Source organism: Eptesicus fuscus, chromosome 9, assembly GCF_027574615.1.
Source record: "Eptesicus fuscus isolate TK198812 chromosome 9, DD_ASM_mEF_20220401, whole genome shotgun sequence".
Classification (NCBI taxonomy): Eukaryota; Metazoa; Chordata; class Mammalia; order Chiroptera; family Vespertilionidae; genus Eptesicus; species Eptesicus fuscus.
Window position 1 is genome coordinate 12,707,889 of NC_072481.1, and position 19,810 is coordinate 12,727,698.

Below are 19,810 nucleotides of genomic sequence, written 5' to 3' on the forward strand. Positions count from 1 at the left end.
TAGTGCTACCCCTTCGCTCCACTGGAAACAGCTCTGGTCAAAGCATGCTCATCAGGGGTTATTTCTCAGCCACACCTCACTTCCTCAGGGCATATGGTGAGGCCGAGCGCCCCTTCCTGGAAGCCTTCTCCCCTCTGGGCTTCCAACACACACCTCCCCGTCTCCCCCTAGCTCACTGGCCTCACCTGCTCAAGTCTCTTGCTGTAAAAGAGACTCTTCAACTTGCCATGCTGAAGTTGGAGCTCCTTGTGGCTCTGTCCTCAAGCCACACTCTCCCTGGTAATTTCACCCTGTCCCATAGCTTTAAACATCACCCCTAGCCCTAGCCAGTTTGGCTCGGTGGATAGAGCACTGGTCTGAAGACTGAAGGGTCCAGGTTTGATTCTGGTCAAGGGCATGTACCTCGGTTGCAGGCTTGATCCTCAGCCCTGATCGAGGTGCGTGCAGGAGGCAACCAATTGATGTTTCCCTCCCACATCAATGTTTCTCTTTCTCTGTTTCTCCCTCTCCCTTCCACTCTAAGAATCAATGGGAAAATATCCTCGGGTGAAGATTAAAAAAATAAATTAAAAATATAAACACCACCCCTATGCCAACACCCCCCAAATTCATTTCTCTGGCTGGGGCCTCCTTCCTGAGTTGCAGACTCACATATCCAATGCCTGCGGATGTACCTACTTAGATGTTTCCTCAAACTTGGCATTCCCTCTGGCTTGTTTGTAGCAGATGCTACCAGTGCCCCGCCCAGTCCCCTCACCCTGTTCCTTCAGCGCCACCAGGTGTGAGTGCTGCCAGCCACTGCACTTCTTCGCACAAGGGCTTTCTCAGGTCTCCAGAGACCACTGTGCCTGCCCAGGTGGGCAGAATGCAGGGGAACGGATGCTCCTACAACAGGCCCCAGTTGATGGCTGATAGGAGCTGGTATGTACATACCCCAGCACCCTTGATCCAGGGGTGGGGTGACTCCAAGGTGCATGCTTTACCCTTGAGGTTCCCAGAGTTCCCTTGGCAGCATTAAACAACTGCTCACAGTGGTAACTTGCTCAATAACACACCTGTTGCTGGCTGCCTTCTCTTCCCAGTCTTTCTTCACCTACTAAATAAACTACTAACATGCAAATCACTGTCTCAGACTCTGCTTTTGGGGGGAGCCCAAGTGAAGAAACCTACTATCGAGCCTCTCTCATCTCAGTAAATGGCACCCCATTTGCCCAGCTGCTGGAAACCAGATGGCTAGGCATCATCCTAGATGTTTCTCTCTCCCTCAGTGACCACAATCAAGTCCGGCCATCTCTGCTCTAAAGCCAGTTCTTAACTCCATCACTTCTCTCCATCTCCATGGCCAGTGGCTCTGTGCAGGCAACCGCCATGCCCTCTGGTAGATGAATGTGCCAGCTGCCTAGGTCTGCAGCCTCAGCCCAGCTCAGGGCAGGCCGTCCTGGGGATAAGAGAAGGAGGAACTCACCAGTGACCAGCAGTTCTCCGCGACTGGTATTGGCATGATGGTGATTACGACAGGTGCAAATGTAGACTCCAGAATCAGAGGGCTGGACGCTGGGGAAGTGGAGCTCAGAGCCTGGTGGGGAACAATGGGAACTCGTCGATGCAGATGCACCCTCCTCCCATCACCCAGCCCTGTGTAAGGGCAGGACCCCAGCAGGGAAGAGACAGGCCAGTGCCTCCCCGCCCACTGGGTGGTTCATGGGCTTGGGGCCATGGGTACCTTGATGTCGCTGCTGGGTGCTACTGGGCAAGGGCCGCCCATCCTCACGAGACCAGTAGAAGTAGTGGGGTGGGTTCCCACTGACTTGGCACCTCATGGAATGGGGACCACCTTGGGGTACTATGCTCCGAGTCGGTTGCACCTGGACCACCAGGGGGGCTTGGTCTGCTGGTAGGGGGAGGGGAGGACGGGAGAGGCCATTCAGGTAGGAGGCCGAGCATATGGCACTATCTCAGTATCCCTACTTTCCCAAAGACTGGCCTGCCCTACTCCTGGTCCTGTCCCCCAGACCTAGCACCTCTCAAACTCCCTAGGCTCCCTGACTTGCCCATCACCCTAACCAGGGGCCATGGTCCCACTTACCCTGTGGCAGGCATCGGCCCCCTCGCACATTGGGGTTCCCCACATAACCTGGGGCGCACCTGTAGGGGAGGAACAACGACCAGTTCTGTCAGCTCCCAGGGCACCCAGTGCCTCACGGTGGACTTGGGGAGCTGGCTGCCCAGTGTGGGTTGGGAAGGCTCAGTGCTCTGGAAGGATTTCAGACACAAAGAGGCCTCAACACAGTGCCTTGGGGAAGTGAGAAAGGGGAGGGCAAGGGGAATATCAGCAAGTTAGGTGTGGGCGTGGTAAAGCCTTTATTCTCCAAGACATTCATTCAATTAATGTTTATTAAGCAACTATTATGCTAGGTTATGGAAATACAACGGTGAACACGAAGTTCCGGCTCTTACAGAACTTACTTATTGGGAAAGCAACATGAAAACTACATAATGGTGCAGCCACTGTGGAGAACAGTATGGCGTTTCCTCAAAAAATTAAAAATGGAACTGCCATTTGATCCAGTAATCCCACTTCTAGGAATATAACCAAAGAAACCAGAAACACCAATCAGAAAGGATATATGCACCTTATGTTCATAGCAGCACAATTCACCATAGCTAAGATTTGGAAACAGCCTAAATGCCCATTAGCGGATGAGTAGATTGGAAAACGGTGGTACATCTACACAATGGAATACTATGCTGCTTTAAAAAAAGAAGGAAGTCTTACCATTTGCAATAGCATGGATGAAAATGGAGAGCATTAAGCTAAGCGAAATAAGCCAGTCAGTGAAAGATAAATACCACATGATCTCACTCATTTGTGGAATATAAAGAACATTATAAACTGATAAACAAAAATAGATACAGAGGCAAAGAAGCATCGAAAGACTGTCAAATTACAGCGGGAAGGCAAGGGAGGGTTGGGGGGTGGTGGTAAGAAACCAACCGAAGGACCTGTATGCATGCATATAAGCATAACCAATGGATGCAAGACACTGGGGAGCGGGGGAGGGCATGTGCAGGGGGGTAGGGGAGGACACGGGGAGGTCAATGGGGGGAAATAAAGGAGATATATGTACTACTATTTGTAATACTTTAAATAAGATAAATAAATAAATGAAGGAAGGAAAACTATATAAAATGGGAGGAACATGTACTGGGGCTGTGAGTACACAGACCCAGCCCTGAGAATGAGGAGGCTCCCCTGAGAATGGGGCTTCTGAGCTGTTATATTCCCTGGGACCTGTTATATTCTCTTTAGGCTACTTATCAATGTTTGTAACTACATATTTGTATGATCACTTTTTTGCTGTTTTCTCCCCCATCACAGGTGGTAGACTACACAGGACCAGGATGGAATCTGTTTTGTTCACCACTGTATCTCCAACACCTTCACATACTACACATCACATAGTAGGTGCTCAATAAAAATGTGCTGAATGAATGAATGAAGCTGAGCCTTGAAGGCTAAACAGGAGTTAGCCAGAAAGGGGAAGTTTGAGGGTGAAGAATGTTCCATGTAAAGGAAATAGCTCGTGCTAAGGCCTGAACATCAAGTAGTCACGAAGTTCAGCCCATTAGCAGAGTTAGGTGTTTGGAGTGGATAAGACTGAGGAGTGACAAGTGCTATCCAAGGGCAACAGGGAATCAAGGGGAGGGACATGATCCTGGTGGAGAACTTTCTTAGCAACACCCTATCTAGGGCTCTCATTAGGAATTTACCATAGACCCCCTCCCTTCACCCTTCCTATGTGCAAACTTACTGCTCACAGTACTGGCCAGTGTAGCCAGGTTCGCAGGCTGTGCAGCGGTACCCACCACCTCCCTGGCTCTCACAGGTCCGGGAGAACCTGGGATACAGGAGGCAAAGGTCAGGCCATGGGATGCCCACATCCCACCCTGCTCCCTTCACTCTGCCCTGAAGGCCAGTGCAGTGCCCTCTACCCCCAGTGGGAGTTCTTCTTTGGGCCTTAAACAAGAGCACCCACATGTTCTCCGGGTTGGTCAGTGGGCAGGCACAGGGCTGGCAGTCCTCAGGTGTTCCGGCCGTGGCATCTCCATAGTAGCCAGGTGCACACAGCTCGCAGAACTCCCCAATGGCATTGTGCTGGCATTGCTGTGAGGTACGAAAACATCAGCCACTCACCCTTTGGCAGAATTTACCAAAAGCCTTACAATTTTGGAATCCTTTGATCTGGAAATACCATGTTTGTGCATTTATCTTAAAGACTGTTTAGCTCAGTGGTGTTTGTAGAAGCAAAATGCTGGAAATAAACCTAAAAATCTATGAAGAGAGAACTAAAAACACCACCCACCCAAATACCTAACAAAGGATGATGATGATGACATTTCTTACATTTTCTCCCTAAACACCTGTAATATCACAGGAAAAGTAAAGGGGTACACCTGGGTATGTGGGGAGTTTTAAAAATAGATGCTTTATTATAAATACATGTGGGGTAATAGTCTTCTCCAAAGAGATTCATGTTTGTTTGATTAATGTACCATGCTCCTTGCTCTGTCGACCACCTAACCCTAACCACATACTGCAGGGAGGCTAACACAGCCCACTCTGAAAAGTTCAAGTACTTAATGATATGGAAAGATGTTCATGACCTTGTAAGTGAAAAAAGGTCACTAAACACAACGATCCTATGTTCATTTGGAAAACAAAAGGTACATTATATGTATAGACATCAGCCCAGAAAAAGAGCAAAAGCCCTCCACACTAATGTTGACAGTAATCACCTCCAGGTGGTGGGACGACAGCGGGTGTTTACTTTCTTTTTGGGTTAGCTCTGTAGTCTGACTCGTCTACAGAGAGCATGTGCCACTTGGATGATAAAAAATTGCAGGTACCAAAGTTTTCTCTATAAAGACAGATGCTATTCCAGCCCCAGCCGGTTTGGCTCAGTGGAGAGAGCATCAGCCTGCAGACTGAAGGGTGTCAGGTTCAATTCCCGTCAAGGGCAGGTACCTCGGTTGCGGGCTCGATTCCTGGCTTTGGTTAGGGCACGTTGGGAGGCAACCAATTGATGTGTCTCTCTCACATGGATGTTTCTCTATGTCTCTCCCCTTCCCTTCCACTCTCTCTAAGGATCAATGGAAAAATATCCTTGGGTGAGGATTAACCAAAAAACCTATAATAATAAAAGCGTAATATGCTAATTAGACCGACTGGCTGAACAGCGGAACGACCGACTGGATGGCCTTCTGGATAAAGCCAGGGCTGCGAGGCAGCTGCCACGGCTGCGAGGGCCAAGCTCCTTGCACGAATTTCGTGCATCGGGCCTCTAGTAAATAAAGATGGATGCTATTCCGTTGTTCTGGCTACCCCATCATGCCTGCTGCCACTCAGTGATCAGACCTGCTGGCCTAGGTGCTTTGTCCCACAGGCCATGCCCCATGATCTTTGCCCCTGGACCTAGGCCGACCTTACCAAGCCCATTCCCTCCCTATCCTACAGCGAGCCCTGGTACCCCACCCAGGCCCAGCCAAGCTGACCCCTGCCCTGGCCCTGCTTGCATCTTACCGAGCAGGCCCCAGTCTCTGGGTGGCACAGGTCTGAATGGCCGTTGCATTCACACAGCTCACAATGGCCGAGGTAGAGCCCACTCCCAGTGCGTGTGTAGCCCGGGGCGCAGTCCTGGGCAGGGAGAGAGGAAGGTTGGTTTCCATCTCCAGTGCAGTCCCCTCCAAAGCCAGGAGACCCAGAACCCCACACCCTCCGTCCCTTCCCACCATCTAGACTCTCACTGGCTCTGGGAGGGAAAATCCCAGGCCCAGACCTCCACCCCCTCGCCCTCTCTCAGCCGCCCTCTTCCGCGTCTTCATCTTCACTTTACACTCCAAAGCTGGATGTTGTCCCAGCTCATCCTGGCATTGCCCGCCACTTAAATTTACTGAAATAATAGTTCATCCTGAATGGAGAACCCATATGCATCCCCAGGACTCTGTTCCTGAAAATCCTTCTGGCAGGGTCTTTATTGAAAGAATGTAACTCTCAATGGAAAAGAGAGTTCAGGAGAGGATTTGGAATGAGCCCTTGAAGAGCTTCACAACCATTTGTACATTCACTAAATAAAGCGACAGAGGCTGCACACATACAACCAAGGATGTTTTTACTCATTCTCGGTGAGTAGTCATGGGTTCTGAAAACAATGAACTGCTGTTCGCCAACCCTTCTTTGAAATCTCTCCAGGCCCTCCCTCTCTCCCCGACCATTTCAAAGGCATGTTTATAAATCTGTTTTGCTTCACTGCAGAAAATGTGCACCAAGGATTCTGCTTTCCCCAGGGGTTCTCCTTCAAAATGTGTTAAATTTTATAATTTCAAGGGATCTAAAGTTCACATACTTGGGTTTGAAAGTTCTTGTGGCCACAGTAAAGGTGCACCGATGTAAAACTGCAGAAATGTGGACTTCCCACGGTGGGGTTCCGAGTGGGTGGGAGGGAGGCTGTTTCCATGGCGGACCATTCCACTGCCCTTCCTCCCAAGAGGACTCCCCATCTTTCCCCCTGCCCCATCCATCTCATTCACCGTTGGCAGAGGGATTTTCCCGGGACCCAGCTCCCATTGGTAGCTTTGTTCCAGGCCTCAGGAAGTTCCCACACCCCATCCCGGCTTTCCAGGGGCGACCCTTCTGCATCACAAGCTATTTCCCCACACGTTCCTCTGAGCTTCTGCCTTCCTGCCTAGAATCCTATCCCCTCCCCGCAGTCCCTCCTCTCTCTGAGATACTTCCACGCTCTGCTTTAGGCTAGAGTACTGCATGTCTCCGCATGGGCTGCCCGTCTCTGGTGGGCACCCTGAGAGCACACGCTGGGTCTTAACCTCCAGAGAGGGTAGCTGTGTGCCCTCAGTAGGCCATTCACCCTTCAGTGCCTCTATTTTTAAAAAACTTGTTAAAAGGGGATAATTACACATTTCCAGGGCTGTTGAGGAGAATAAATGAGATATTGCAGAGCACATTAAAGTTATGACTCGTCAAATGCCAGTTGACCAGCTTGCTGATCCAGCTGTGCCAGAGTAGAGGTGTCTGGGCTGGCCACGCTCACCTGGCAGGACAAGCCCACATAGCCTGGGGGGCAGCGGCATTCTTCCACCTCCAGGGCCGGGGGTCCCCTCGAGGGCCCGGGCTGGGCGACCTCCAGGCTGACCCCGCTGATGCTGGCCGCCAGGGGCACAGAGGAGAACGTGGCCCGGACCAGAAGCTCGTCCAGGTCAGCCAGCGCCATCAGGAGGTGCTCACGTGTAGCTGGCTGCCCATCAGGCCGGCGCCAGAATTCCTGGGTGGGGGGATGATAGCACGTGTGGGTGAGGGGGGTCAGGCTCTGTGTGCTGCTTCTGCAGCAACCCGCCCCCAACTCCTGCCTTCTAGGCACTGGAGGAGGACTCTGAGGTGAGGACGGGGGAGTGAGCAGCAGGGTGGCTGGCATCAAAGCCCAGCTCCAAAGCAAGGGTGGGGGTGGGGGAGAGTCAGACACAGTGTGGCCGGTGCCCCTTACCTCTCGGAAAACAATCTCATAGCTCTTCCTCTCGGAGCCCTGCAGTGCTGGCTGGGAGGCCACCAGCATGATGTTGTTGCCCTGGGAGACAGCAGTGGGATTTGGAGGGGAATGAGGGACTCTTGGGAACAGTGGAGTCCTCCACCAGATCCAGACTCTGTACCACCAGCCTCCCACGCTCCAACCTCCCAGCTCATGTGCCCAAAGGAATCTGGCACATGCCCACAGCCCCCTTCTCCCGGCAGCTGGGCCTCTGCCTGGGTGGTGTGCAACCAGATGTTGAGGTGGGAGCATGGGGTTACCCCCACCCCCAGCCTGTGCCAGGCCAGCTGAGTGCTAGACTGAAAGGACAGAAGAAACAATGAGGGTGCCCCCTGGCCTGCCCTCAGCCCACCCGGCATGGAATCGGGTGCTCACCATGATCTGGATGTCGGGGTCAGAGAGCGCGCTGCCCTGCGCCCCGGCTGTGTAGGACAGGGTGTACCGCAGCTTCCCGCCATAGGCCGCCACCTGCAAGAGGCAAGCCCGGCAGTCACAGTCTGATTGCCCTCCTCTGGTGAGGGGGCAGAACTCGCAAGGCGCTTTTGTACCCGTGCTGTCTCACCCACCACCCAGAGGCCGGGCAGTAGGTCTGGCCTGTGGCTGCCTAGGAGACAAGCCATTACTCAGTTCCCTCACAGCCTGAGCTGGTGGCAATGACCCTGAGCAGCCTCTTTTCTGCTTTTGGGGCTCCCCATTTCCAAGTGCCTGACAATCACAGCAAACACGCTCCAAGTCCCTGTCCATGAGAAGGAACTACCCACAAAGCAGGCAGGAGTAACGACAGTGACCACCCGGGGAGGCCGCAAAAGGTTCCAAGTTCTCAGCCAGGGAAATGGGCTGAGGGTGGCCCTCCGAGGTCTTGTCTCCTGGCCAGGTAGGCTTTGTTTGCTCAGCATCCGTTCCCCGCTTTTGGCAAACTGCAGCCTTGGTTTCCTTGAAAAGAAACCATGTCCTACATGCAGGCCATGTAGTTTGAGCAGAGACATGAGCCAGGCCTGGCCAATCCGCACATTCCATCACTCCCCCTCTCCACTCCATCCGATGTGGACACGTGAACCTGGCTCATCTGCTCTTTCTACTGAAACAGAGAAACTTCCTTTACCAGCCAGCCTGGAAGCCGGAGGAGGACACCAACTGAGACAAAGTCCTAGTGACCCCCTGGATCCAGCCATGCCTGGTACCAGACACCCTTGGACTCTGGAGTTATCTGAGCCAACAGATTCCTTTCTTTGTTGCCAACAAGCCAGCTGGACTTAGGTTTTCTACGGCTCACAATGAAACAGCCCTTAGGTCTGCCACCGAAGGCTTTCCTGTGGGCAGCCAGAGCCTCAGCTCCGCCCCACAGGACTTCCCTTTCTGTCCTTTGCCACCAGGGCGGATGTTCAAACCAACACCACAGTGCATCACGCCTAGCCCATTTGTTCACTGGTTGGTTCATTCAGTTGTGAGCATTTATTAATGTCTCTGGACGCCATGCCAGTCCTGGGCTACACGGGCCCCCAGAATGTTCTCCACAAGCTCAGGGTAAGGTAAGAAGTTCAGGGCCATCACCAGATAACCATGAAACAACTAGTTTTCTGTTTGCTTTGGATGCCAGCAAGTTCATTGCCATGTTCAGGACCAAGCTGCAGGCCTGTGCAGCAGGGTGGCTAAGGGAGCAGACCCTGCCGTCTGAGACCAGGGTTCAAATCCAGCTCTACTGACTGGACGGCCTTGGACAAGTCACTTAACCTCTGAGTCTTACGTTCCTCCTGTGGAAGTGGGAGTAAAAATAATACCCCCCTGGGAGAACAGCATGAGGATTAAGTGCCACAGGCCACGTAAAATACTGCACTCAGCACAGTGCCTGCAACACCCAGCCCCAGGGCTGCCATCCCCATCACGTCCAGCTCCACGCGTGGCTTCAGCAGAGCTTCCCCATCCTCATTCCCCTGGGCCAGACTTTCTTGTCTGCTGCCCTCTGTGTTGTTTTATTACAAATTATGTGTATTCTTTAGAACAGCGGTCGCCAGCCGGTGATCCGTGGACCACTAGTGGTCCATGAGGTCCGAAAGGTGGGCGACCGCTGCTTTAGAAGACTCTAAGTCATTTTTGGAATAAGATGGAGGTAATGCCAATATAACACTAATGTTAATAATAATGCTGCTGGTGCTGATAACAGGGAGGATAATCAGACTAACACTGAGCGCTGAGAGGCCAGGGTCTTTGCTCTTCTACAATACAGCTACAGCGCACAGTGAGTACTTAGCCAATGCTTCTTGAAGGAATGTAGTGCCAAGAGCTAGTTCAGTGACGCAGGGTAAAGGGAGCCTAAAGGAGGGGTGTCTACTTCCTGAGGCTCCCTTTAAGGCAAGACAGGCCCTCTGAAGAGCAAGTGCTGAGCTGGGTGTAATCTCAGCTACTCTGACCTAAACGTGGAACCCCAGGCAAGTCCCTTCCCCTCTCCGAGCCTTGGTCTACCCATTTGATCATGAAGGGCTTTGACAAAGGGACCTCTGATATTTCAGGATCCAATGACACCCCGGAACCCTCCCAACTCCTTGTTACCTTGTTCCCCAGGAAGGCTCGGGGCAGCTGCCAATAATAGAGGCTTTCAGGAAGCAGAGAGAAGCCTTCGTAGGAGAGAGAGAACTAGGACAGAAGGACAGGCGGTGAGAGCTGAGGGAGCAGGTGCGGGGTACGAGGGCCGAGGGACAGAGCCCCGCACCCCACCCACCACCGAGGTCCCAGCCCAGCTTTTGGACAACTTGCTTCCCCTGTCTGGACCGAGCACCCCAACTGTTCTCACTGGGCGTGGTTTGGGTCCATGCCGCCTGTGGACCCCAAGGAGACAGACGCAGCACACCAGAAAACGTTTTTAAGTGTAACGGCAGGCTTAAAGTGTGCTTAGAAATGCATAGCTAGCATAACTGAGTTGTTACATGACGGATTTAAAGGAAAATCTGAACTAAACACTAGTCCAGGCAGTGTGTGGAAACACCAGAAATTGTAAAGTTGGTTCAGAACCAACGTCTAGAAAACACAGCGTGTGTGGGTCTTTGGTGGATGCCTTGGCACATACCTGCGAGCCTACGGAAGAGAGAGGAGCGGAGGAGGAGGAGGAAGGGGAGGAAGAGGAAGAAGAGGAGAAGGAGGATGGAACTGCTCGCAGAGCAGCTGCAGGCTGGGGATGGGGCAGGAGCCTGGGGGCAGGGGGGTGAGGTTGGGCAGCAAAGCTGGAAAGGAGCTGCCAGATCTCAGCGTCCATCCTCCTCTGGGCCTCGTCCACCTGAGGGACCAGGAGAGGGAGGACAGAGGAAGGAGCAGAGAGGGATAGAAAGGATGTCATGAGGCTTTGCCCTCCCGCAGGCCGCGCCAGGCCCAGCCAGCCATCTGCTTCTGTTCTATCTGTTCACAACTGCTGATGCCTGACGCTCTGGCCCTTGTACCCGCCACCCTCTTGCTCCTCATGAGCCTAATGGGGCTAGCCCGGGACGGGCTCAGGTGACTACGGGCACTGACTATGGAGAGAAGCACATTTAGAGGGTACCTGGCAAGAGAGGGGCAGACCTAGAGGTATCTGTGGGAAGGAGCTCCTTGGGCCTCACTCTCCATGTGCACCCACGGTGCCACGGCTCTGGAATGTTTCCCAAGGGCAACACTGGAGTGGACTGGGCATCAGGCTGGGGAAAGTGGCTCAGGAAGGCCAGGGCCTCGGCTCATGGTTTCTGCTTGGACTAGGCTCTCTGGGGCCCCTGACACAGCCTGTTCAGGCCAGGCCCTGGTTACCTGTGACAGCTGCTGTGCCCGGCCCCTGCCCTCTGGGGGTCCTGGGATCCTCCCAGTAGTCACAGCTACCCGCAACTGCTCCTCTGAGAGGGACGTGCGGTTCTGATGGGTAGAGGGCATAGGCCGGCTCAGACCTCCCAGGACCTAGAGCTGGAGGCCTGGGGAGTGTCCTCTCCCGGTGGATATCATGGCCAGAAAGGCTCACACTGACTGGGGAGAAAGACGCATGCTCCCCTCTCCAGGTTGGCACACACGGGTTACTCCAGGCTGCTAGAGGGGGGTACGCACACAGAGGGTTAATGGAGGCTGCTTGGGAGGCAGTGCTGGGATAACCTGGGGGCCGGGTAGTCATGTGGTTTTTAGCACTGAGTTAGTTTCCCTGCCTCTAGGCCACCACTCTGGCCACCAGATGGTTGGCACCAGAACTAGACCACACAGCAGATAAGGCACAGCCACCTCCTGACTCTAACTCCTAGCATCGCAGGGGCTTGGGCACAACAGTGACAAAACCGGGAAGCCAAGGGCACTACCTGGGTTCATGCAGACCCACAATGCCTTGGGCACTGGGCATCTCCTCATGCGGGGCTGTGGGCATCCAAAAACACACCATGCCCATGTCACATCAACTTCACACCACTCCGATCACGGGCCTACCTGGTGAGCCCGGCGCAACCGCGCAAAATATGCCTCCCTCTGTGGGGCACAGGGAAACACCAGGAGAGGAGTCAGAGAGAGAGGTCTAGGAATTGCAGGCCAGGCCAGGGGAGGAGGAACCCGAGAAGGGAGAAGAGACTAGAAGGCAGCCAGCCCTGGGAGGAGGCTGGGATACTTGGGTCTGTCCAAGGAACAAGGACAGGACAGCTCGAGACTCCACCTCCTAAGTGTCCCTGACCTTCCTGGGGCCCTGGGTGAGAGAACATATCTGCTTGAACACCAGCCTCAGCCAGCAGGGGACTCCTGACCAGAACCCCCTTTCTCTGGGTGCCACCAGATGACCATGACTACTCAAGGAACGCATTTGGGCAAGCTGCCCTGGAGTCCTCCCCTAAGACCCTGCACCCCACAGTACCACCATCACCACCCACTAGACCATGACTCTGGAGTAGCAAAGACATGCTTGTCTCTGACTAGTGTAGTTAAGGGGGGCCTCGGACCTGGGTGTGAATCCCAGCACGGTCACCTTCTGGCTATGGGAGCTCAGGCAAGCTGCCTAACCTCTCACCCGAGTTTCCTCCCCGATGAAATAAGGCAGTCGTAGTACATAGCTCACACAACTGTGATTTGTGATATACAAATAAGTGCCTGGAACAGTGCTGAGCAGAGTAAGAGCCCAATAAATATGACCTACAGTAAGAATTATTATTGTGCCCAACACCAAGCACAGAGCCATTAGCACAGGTGAATTTTCAGTGAGCAAATGAACGAAACTGAAACTGTGTCTTATTTGTCCTTATGTCTCGTCCAGGACCTAATTGCATTGAGAGCTAATAATCACTAACAGATGAGCACTTACTATGTGCCGGGCACGATCTCCAATCCTCCCAGCCACCCTGGAGCTGAGGGTTACCAAAAGGCAGCCAGCTGGTAAGTGGTAAGGTCTAGACTGAGGCCTATCCGACCCTAAGGCCTCTGCACTTAACCACAATGTGGCTGACACCTGCCTGCTGGCCCAGACGGCTCTGAGGTCAAATAGCTCGGAGTCCCCACTGGCCCCAAGGCTCAGCAGAGGCCTGGCCCAAAGATGACGATCAGGGAGTGCCTGCCAGCTGCTGCATGTCATACCTTGTCTCCCTGGTATGTCTCCGGCAGCTGCCAGTAGAAGGATTCGTGACCAAGTTGGGCGAAGTTGCCAAAAGAGAGCTGGGTACCCTCAGGCACCGGTTCCACGGTGAAGCCTCCTGTCAGTCGGCTGTTCCGCTGCGGATTCACCAGGGCAAAGCCTTGGAAGTCCCCGGGGGCAAAGTGGGTGGAGATCTAGAAGCAGGAGGGTGAGTGTCAGCCTGGGCACTGGGGCTGGCACCTTGGAGAGGGAGGGGCATGGGAGGACAGGAGGGAAGGTAACGGGGATGGCTGAGATCAGGGCTGAGACAGAAACAATGGGGGAATGGGGAGGACAATTGGGGAAAGGAGGGGCCTGGGCCCAGTGCTGACAAAAGCAATTATGAGGTCTTCGGGAGTATTAGGGCAGGGCGAGGGTTGCTGGGATCTGTACTGACATGGCAATAATGGGGGCATGGGTATAAGTGTCCTCATAGACGGTGGGGATGCCCCCGGGCCAGGGTTCTGATTTGCCCCAGTGATGAGTCAGGGAGAGGCAGGTGGCAGGCCCCAGTACAGGGGTGGGCACAGGCTCTTACCAGGTGGCGGGTGTAGGAGGAGCTGGTGCACTGCTGGCTGATGCCCATGCAGAAGCAGGGCAGGCAGCCGTCGGGGTTGCTGGCGCTTAGGTAGAAGTAGTGGGGCTGGCAGTGGCTGCAGGTGAGGCCTTCCACCCGGGCCTGGGAGGATGGATGAAAAGGTGGGTGCAGGGAACTAAGCTGGGTCTCTTGCACCTCCAGCCACCTGTGAGCTCAGTCTTCCCAGCCATTTCCAGCAATCCTGGGAGCCCCTTTGCCCCCATACCCAGGTCCCAGATCCCAGGAGCTGCTGCCCAACTTCCCACCAGTCTTGGAGCCATGGGGCAGAGAGCAGCCCTCTGAGGGTAGGTGGCCAGGGCACAGGAACAGTCCCGAGGGTACGGTGAGAAGGCCTGGTGACCGCTGTGGCTGCAGGTCAGGGCCTCATAAAGGGCTGGGCTTTAGACTAACCTTGCACTGACATTGGCCAGCAGCGTCACACTGGCTGCTGATGCTGCCCTGGGGGTCACAGGCACAGCCAATTGGCTCTGGCATTTGGCCGTCTCCTGCAGTGGAGGGAAGCCACAGCTGGAATCCCAAACCCGCTACCAAGCACTCCCATTTCCACCACCCCCGGTCATCTAACTCACCGCCAAAAGAGGGAGTGTTTACTTCTGAACGCCCACCCACCATCGGTAGGCCTTCTACACATTCACAGCAGCCCTCTGGCATGGGGGTGCCTTTTACTATCCCCATTTTACAGTCAAAGAAGCTGAGGCTCAGAAAGGGCAAGTCACCCGCCCCAGGGGGAAGGAGAACAAAGGCTCTGTCCTAACTTCACCCCTAGGGCAGACTGGGTCGCCCAACCCTAAAGGCTTCCCCAACCATACTCACTTCGGCATGGCTGGCCCTGGCTGGGGTTGCCATAGTAACCCGGGGCACACCTATGGAGAGAGAAAGCACCAGATGGAGGGCAGAACTAGAGAATCCTGGGGAGCCTGCTGTGAGTCAGGGATCAAGGACCTCACAGCGCTGGAAGAAACCCATCAGCCTAACTCACCCATTTTACAGCTGGGAGAAGAGCAGGCGCGTGCCCTAGGCCACGGAGCCAGCTATCATGCTCAGGCCTCAAACCTATGCCCTCCACAAGAATGAGGGGTTTTCCGGGAAGACTCTGGCCAGCGGGGGTCAGGGATGTTGGGGTTGGAGGTGAACTGCAGATCTCCGAGGACCTCAAAAGGCAGGCTTAAGGCTGAGGCTCTCCGGGAAAGGAGCTGACCATGTTCTGGGGGCGTGTGTCTAATGAGGGGGAGGCTTCTGTTCCCTCCAGGTCAGGAGGACTGGGCCCAGCCTGACTCCAGGGGCAGCCCCTCCTGCATGCCACCACCCTGCTAGTCGACCCGCCTCACCTCTCACAGTGACGCCCACTGTGGCCCGGGGAGCAAGCATCACAGGTAGGGTGGCCGTCTGTGTCCAGAAAGCAAGTGTGGGTGGCCCTGAGGGTGTGGGGGCAAATTCCCAGTTAGAAGGTCACCAGCTCTTTCTTCAGGAACAGGGGAGTACGGAGGGGAAGGAGGGGCATGGGCACTAACATGTTCTGAGCGCCAGGCACTTTACTAAGAGCTCCATGTGCATCATCTCATTCTATTCTTACAGAAGGAAACAACTGTAGTACATCATTATCCCCATTTCACAGATGAGGAGGTTGAGGCCCAGAGATGGAACGTGTATCATATATTAAAATGACACACCGAGGAAGCGGTAAGGCCAGGATTGAACCACTGCCTTTCAGGAGGGCCTGGAGGGAGTCTGGGAGGGGGCAGTGGACATTTCAGGAAAGGGCGGGTACAGGCAGGGGTTGGACGCACTGGCCAGCAGAGGGGGCTCCATGGCATGGGCATGGCTGGCAGTCATGTGGTGTCCCTTGTTGGGCATCCCCGTAGTATCCCGGCTGGCACTGCTCACACCGAGGGCCCTCTGTGTGGTGCTGGCAACCCTGAAGGGGCAGAGCATGGTGCAGGGATGAGTCCCCAGAGGCCACAAGCCCAGGCCCCAGATCCCATCAGCTGCTGCTATTTCCTGCCTGGCCACTTCCCCCTCCTGAGGTAGGAAGAAGGGTGAAACCCACCTGGCAGTCGCCTGTTTCGGGCTCACAGACCTCCGTGTGGCCATGGCAGCTGCAGCGTTCGCAGGTGCCCAGGTAGAGCCCACTAGGCGTGCGTGTGTAGCCGGTGTCACAGTCCTGGGGGCAGGAAGATGGCAGTGGGAGGAGCTTCCTCAGCAGGACCCATTCTGGGCAGGGACCACTGGGTGGAGAGGCTGGGGTGGGCTTGGGAAGGTGGAAAGAGCTAAAGGGAGCACCATGAAAGGAGCTGGCTGGACAGGTGTGTGGGACCCAGGGCTCACCTGGCAGGACGGGCCACGGTACCCGGTGGGGCAGGTGCACTGCTCCACTTCCAGTGCCTGGTCCTGGCCAGTGTCCTCAGGCACAGCCACGTCCATGCTGATGCCCGAGATCCTGGGTGTGACAAAACCCTATGAATGAGCACGCGCTCTGTGCCAGGCATCTCCGGAATCCCACAGGCGATTATCTCATTCATCCTCCCAATAGCTCTGTCATGAGGCCACTGGGCCCCATCCAGTTCCCTCACTAGGCGTCCATCCCCCAGCTGCTGCGAGGCCTGTGGCGAATGGCTTGCACCTGCAACTGTCTCCAGAGAACGCACCTTCCTCGTCCGGAAAGGTCACACCACCCCGGAGTGACCGATGACAGACTGACCCAGGCACAAAAACTCCTTTGTCTCAAAGCGGGATGACTCTGAAGGGCTCCATGGGGATGAAGTGGAGGCTCCACCTGAAACTACTTCCTGCCTTCTGACTGGGTGCCACTTCCCCCTTCTGTGTCCCTCTCCCCCCACAGGTTCCCCCTGTGAACCATGTGCACCCCAATACCCATTTCAGGCTTTGCTTCTAGGGAACCCGACCTGAGACAAGCCCTGTGAGGGAGGCACTGTTATAATCTCCATTTTACAGATGGGAAAATGAGGCACAAGACGTCCACACCGCCTGCAGGAGTAGAGCTGGCAGTCTGGCGGCACTGCATCACCCCACTGAGACAGGAACCGCCTGCGCAAGCCCCCCCTGTCCCCCTGCCCATTCCCAGACACCTGCTCTCAGCTGGCTGCTGGCTGTAGGATGCCTGGATCAGGAGAGTATCAATGCCCGCCAGTGCCATCAGCAGATGCTCCCGTGTGGCCGGCTGCCCATCAGGCCGCTGCCATGCTTGCTGCCAAGGCAAGGACACATGTGCTACAACCCCTGACATCCTGGGATACTGACACCCCTGAGTGGGAGAAGCAGGGGGCCTGGCTCCTCCTCCGGAAGGCTCCTGGACGCTGTTGCTCACCTCCCGGAAGGGCACAGTGAAGGTGCTGGGCTGGCCGGGGCTAGGCTCCCGGGAGGAGTGATGCTCCAAGACGATGCCATTGCCTTGCAGTACCACCAACGGCTGCCTGTGCAGGGGCAGCGAGCCAGGCTGGGGCTGCTGGGTCACTGTGAAGCGCAGCTCTCCTCCATAGGAGGTCACCTGGGGCACGGGGTGAACAGGCGCTCAGCTGCGGTCCCCACAGTCGGACCGGCCGCTGCTCCAGCCTCCCACTGCTCCCACCACCTTTTCCACCCCTTCTCCCAAGGCTTTGCAGCACTCCTGCTTCTGAGCCTTTGCCTGTGCTGGTCCTGCTGCCTAGAATCCCCTTTCTTTTCCCATCCCCTGACTACCTTGTCCCCCCGGAAACACGAAGGGAGGTTCCAGAAGTGGGGTCCAGATAGGAGGCTGTGGAAGGAGGAGAAGACCAGCTCCCCAGGCGAGGGGGATGAGATGCCCATGCTGGTGGTGTGGGTGCCCGCAGCGTTGGTCAGGCTGAACTGGCTGGGGGCCTCGGAGGCCCCATGCACCTGGGAGAGGAGAAGAGGCCCAGGTGGGGCTGTGGCCTGGGACGGGTGCTGAGTCCACCCAGCCCTGGGCTTGGCGGTCCCGCCTGTTTGCCCACCCATCCGCCTCGAGTAGATACCTGGGCGCGGGTCCAAGAGGAGCTGGTGCACTGGCGACTGACGCCCATGCAGAAGCACTTCAGGCAGCCCTCGGGGTTGCGGGCACTCAGGTGGAAAGAACCAGTGACACACTCATTGCAGAGACGCCCCACCACGTTGTTCTGCAAGCACAGAGCTGGGAGCTGCAGGCTGGCCCACGGGAGGGCCTGCCTGGAGCTTCCGGCCAAGTCCGCCCACATTCAGATGGGCACCCAAGGCCAGGGGGAGCCATGGAAAGAGCACATGTATGAAGAGTCGAAACCATGTGAACAATAATTTCTACTTAACGGGAGCTTATGCAACCAATCATTTTCCCCGTTTCTCTTCAGTTGCTAGAGGGCTCCCAAATAAATTCAGATTTAAAATATAGCAGGTTGGTTACAGTAATTACTGCTACCGTTTATGGAGTGTTTCATGCACTTTGCTAGTTTCTGTTCAACCATCATCTCATTTAACTCCTCTAAGTACCTTGAGAGAGGTATGTGATATCTCCATGCTTCACGTGAGGAAACGGAGGCTCAGGGATGCAAAATGACTTACACAAAGTCACTTGGTTTGCTAATCCACTCTGGGATTTAAGGTTGGGTGCTTGACTCCAAAATCTGTTCAGTTCTTTTTTCCAATGACACTCTTAGTGCAAATGACTGCCCTCCACTGAGCTTCTATTTCCTCACCTGTAAACCGGCAATGCTAATACCTACCTCACCATGTCCACGTGCGAATTAAAGTATGGCTAAAGCAAAGATACAGATACAATGGGTGTACAAAGAATGACTAGCAGAGGACTTGGGACCTGAACCTGGGTCACCTGACTCCCCAACCACTTCTCATGAGGTGAAAAACCTACCAGCCAGACCCATCAGCCTCTGGCTAGGCCACCATCCACCAGCCAAGGAGCTATGGAGAGGACGCGTCCTCCTTTCTCCCTCTCCCAGGTCCTTGGGGTGCGATAGGGGAGGCATGCGTACCTTACAGCGGCAGGCCTCCCCAGAGGTCTCCAAGGTGCCTCGCTCATCACAGCGTACAATCTCCTGGCCTGGAGGCACAAAGTGGGTTAGGGCAGGGTAGGAAGAAATGACAGGGACATACTCTGAGTGGCCAGATTATTATATTATGCATTCAGAGATCATAATAATCTGGCCACTCAGTGTGTGTGTGTGTGTGTGTGTGTGTGTGTGTGTATTAAAAGGCTAATATGCAAATTGTCCCCTCAACCAGGAGTTCGACCAGCAGGCAGGCAGGCCAACCGTCCATGTCCCCTCCCCCTGGCCAGACCCCACTCATGCACAAATTCATGCATGCACCGGGCCTCTAAAATATATATATATACTGAGTGACCAGATTATTATGCGTTCAGAGATCATAATAATCTGGTCAGACAGGGGACAGACTGGGACAATTCCTCAAGGATCAAGGGGTTTATGCTGGGCTCCAGGACTGGGGCCTGGTGGGCAGCCAGCGGGGAGGCCAGGGGAAGGTGGCTATGATACTCACCGGTGGGCTTGCACTTCCCTCCTGGCTGGATGGGGTTGCCTTTATATCCAGGGGCACAGCTGGGGGGGAGAGTGGGTCATGAGTGGCACTTCCATGCCCCCACCCCACATCCAACCCGCTTCCCCTATCCCCCACAGGCCTCTTATACCTCTCACAGCGGCGCCCTGTGTAGCCTGGGGCGCATGCATCACATGTGGCTTGGCCATCTGTGTCCAGGAAGCAGGTATCTGAGAATCTATGGGGATCAAGTGGAGAGGACACGGGACAGGATACAGAGATGGGCCAGGCCAGGCCTTACCGTCCCACATGGGGAAATGACCACTGTTCACACAGACACAGTCATAATGTCATCTTTTTTCCCCACCTGTTCTTGATCTGCAGCCTTATAACAACATAGGAAGGCAGATGACCCATAGAGGTCAAGGGACATAGAACAACTTAGTGGCCAGGTTAGGGTTTGAACTCAGGCCTCCCACCTCTTTGCCTAGAGTATTCCCCAGCTTGTTACACTGCCCACTCACCCAG

At 54.9% G+C, this 19,810-nt stretch overlaps 1 protein-coding gene across 1 annotated transcript in view; it reads right to left on the bottom strand.

Moving 5' to 3' along the window:
- Positions 1-19,810, bottom strand: part of HSPG2 (heparan sulfate proteoglycan 2) — a 97,654-nt gene that overhangs the window by 29,359 nt on the left and 48,485 nt on the right. Inside the window, exons 19-42 of the mRNA XM_054720579.1 lie at positions 19,434-19,520; positions 19,286-19,344; positions 18,760-18,827; positions 17,773-17,913; positions 17,480-17,656; positions 17,109-17,288; positions 16,870-16,988; positions 16,109-16,220; positions 15,831-15,944; positions 15,571-15,698; positions 15,112-15,198; positions 14,597-14,646; positions 14,174-14,268; positions 13,724-13,864; positions 13,149-13,340; positions 7,974-8,066; positions 7,557-7,637; positions 7,107-7,337; positions 5,582-5,695; positions 4,038-4,165; positions 3,813-3,899; positions 2,087-2,145; positions 1,724-1,891; positions 1,466-1,576 (exon numbers count right to left, since the gene is read on the bottom strand). Of these exons, the coding sequence (XP_054576554.1) occupies positions 1,466-1,576; positions 1,724-1,891; positions 2,087-2,145; positions 3,813-3,899; positions 4,038-4,165; positions 5,582-5,695; positions 7,107-7,337; positions 7,557-7,637; positions 7,974-8,066; positions 13,149-13,340; positions 13,724-13,864; positions 14,174-14,268; positions 14,597-14,646; positions 15,112-15,198; positions 15,571-15,698; positions 15,831-15,944; positions 16,109-16,220; positions 16,870-16,988; positions 17,109-17,288; positions 17,480-17,656; positions 17,773-17,913; positions 18,760-18,827; positions 19,286-19,344; positions 19,434-19,520 (2,822 nt within the window). The remainder of the gene's footprint in view (positions 1-1,465; positions 1,577-1,723; positions 1,892-2,086; positions 2,146-3,812; positions 3,900-4,037; positions 4,166-5,581; positions 5,696-7,106; positions 7,338-7,556; positions 7,638-7,973; positions 8,067-13,148; positions 13,341-13,723; positions 13,865-14,173; positions 14,269-14,596; positions 14,647-15,111; positions 15,199-15,570; positions 15,699-15,830; positions 15,945-16,108; positions 16,221-16,869; positions 16,989-17,108; positions 17,289-17,479; positions 17,657-17,772; positions 17,914-18,759; positions 18,828-19,285; positions 19,345-19,433; positions 19,521-19,810) is intronic.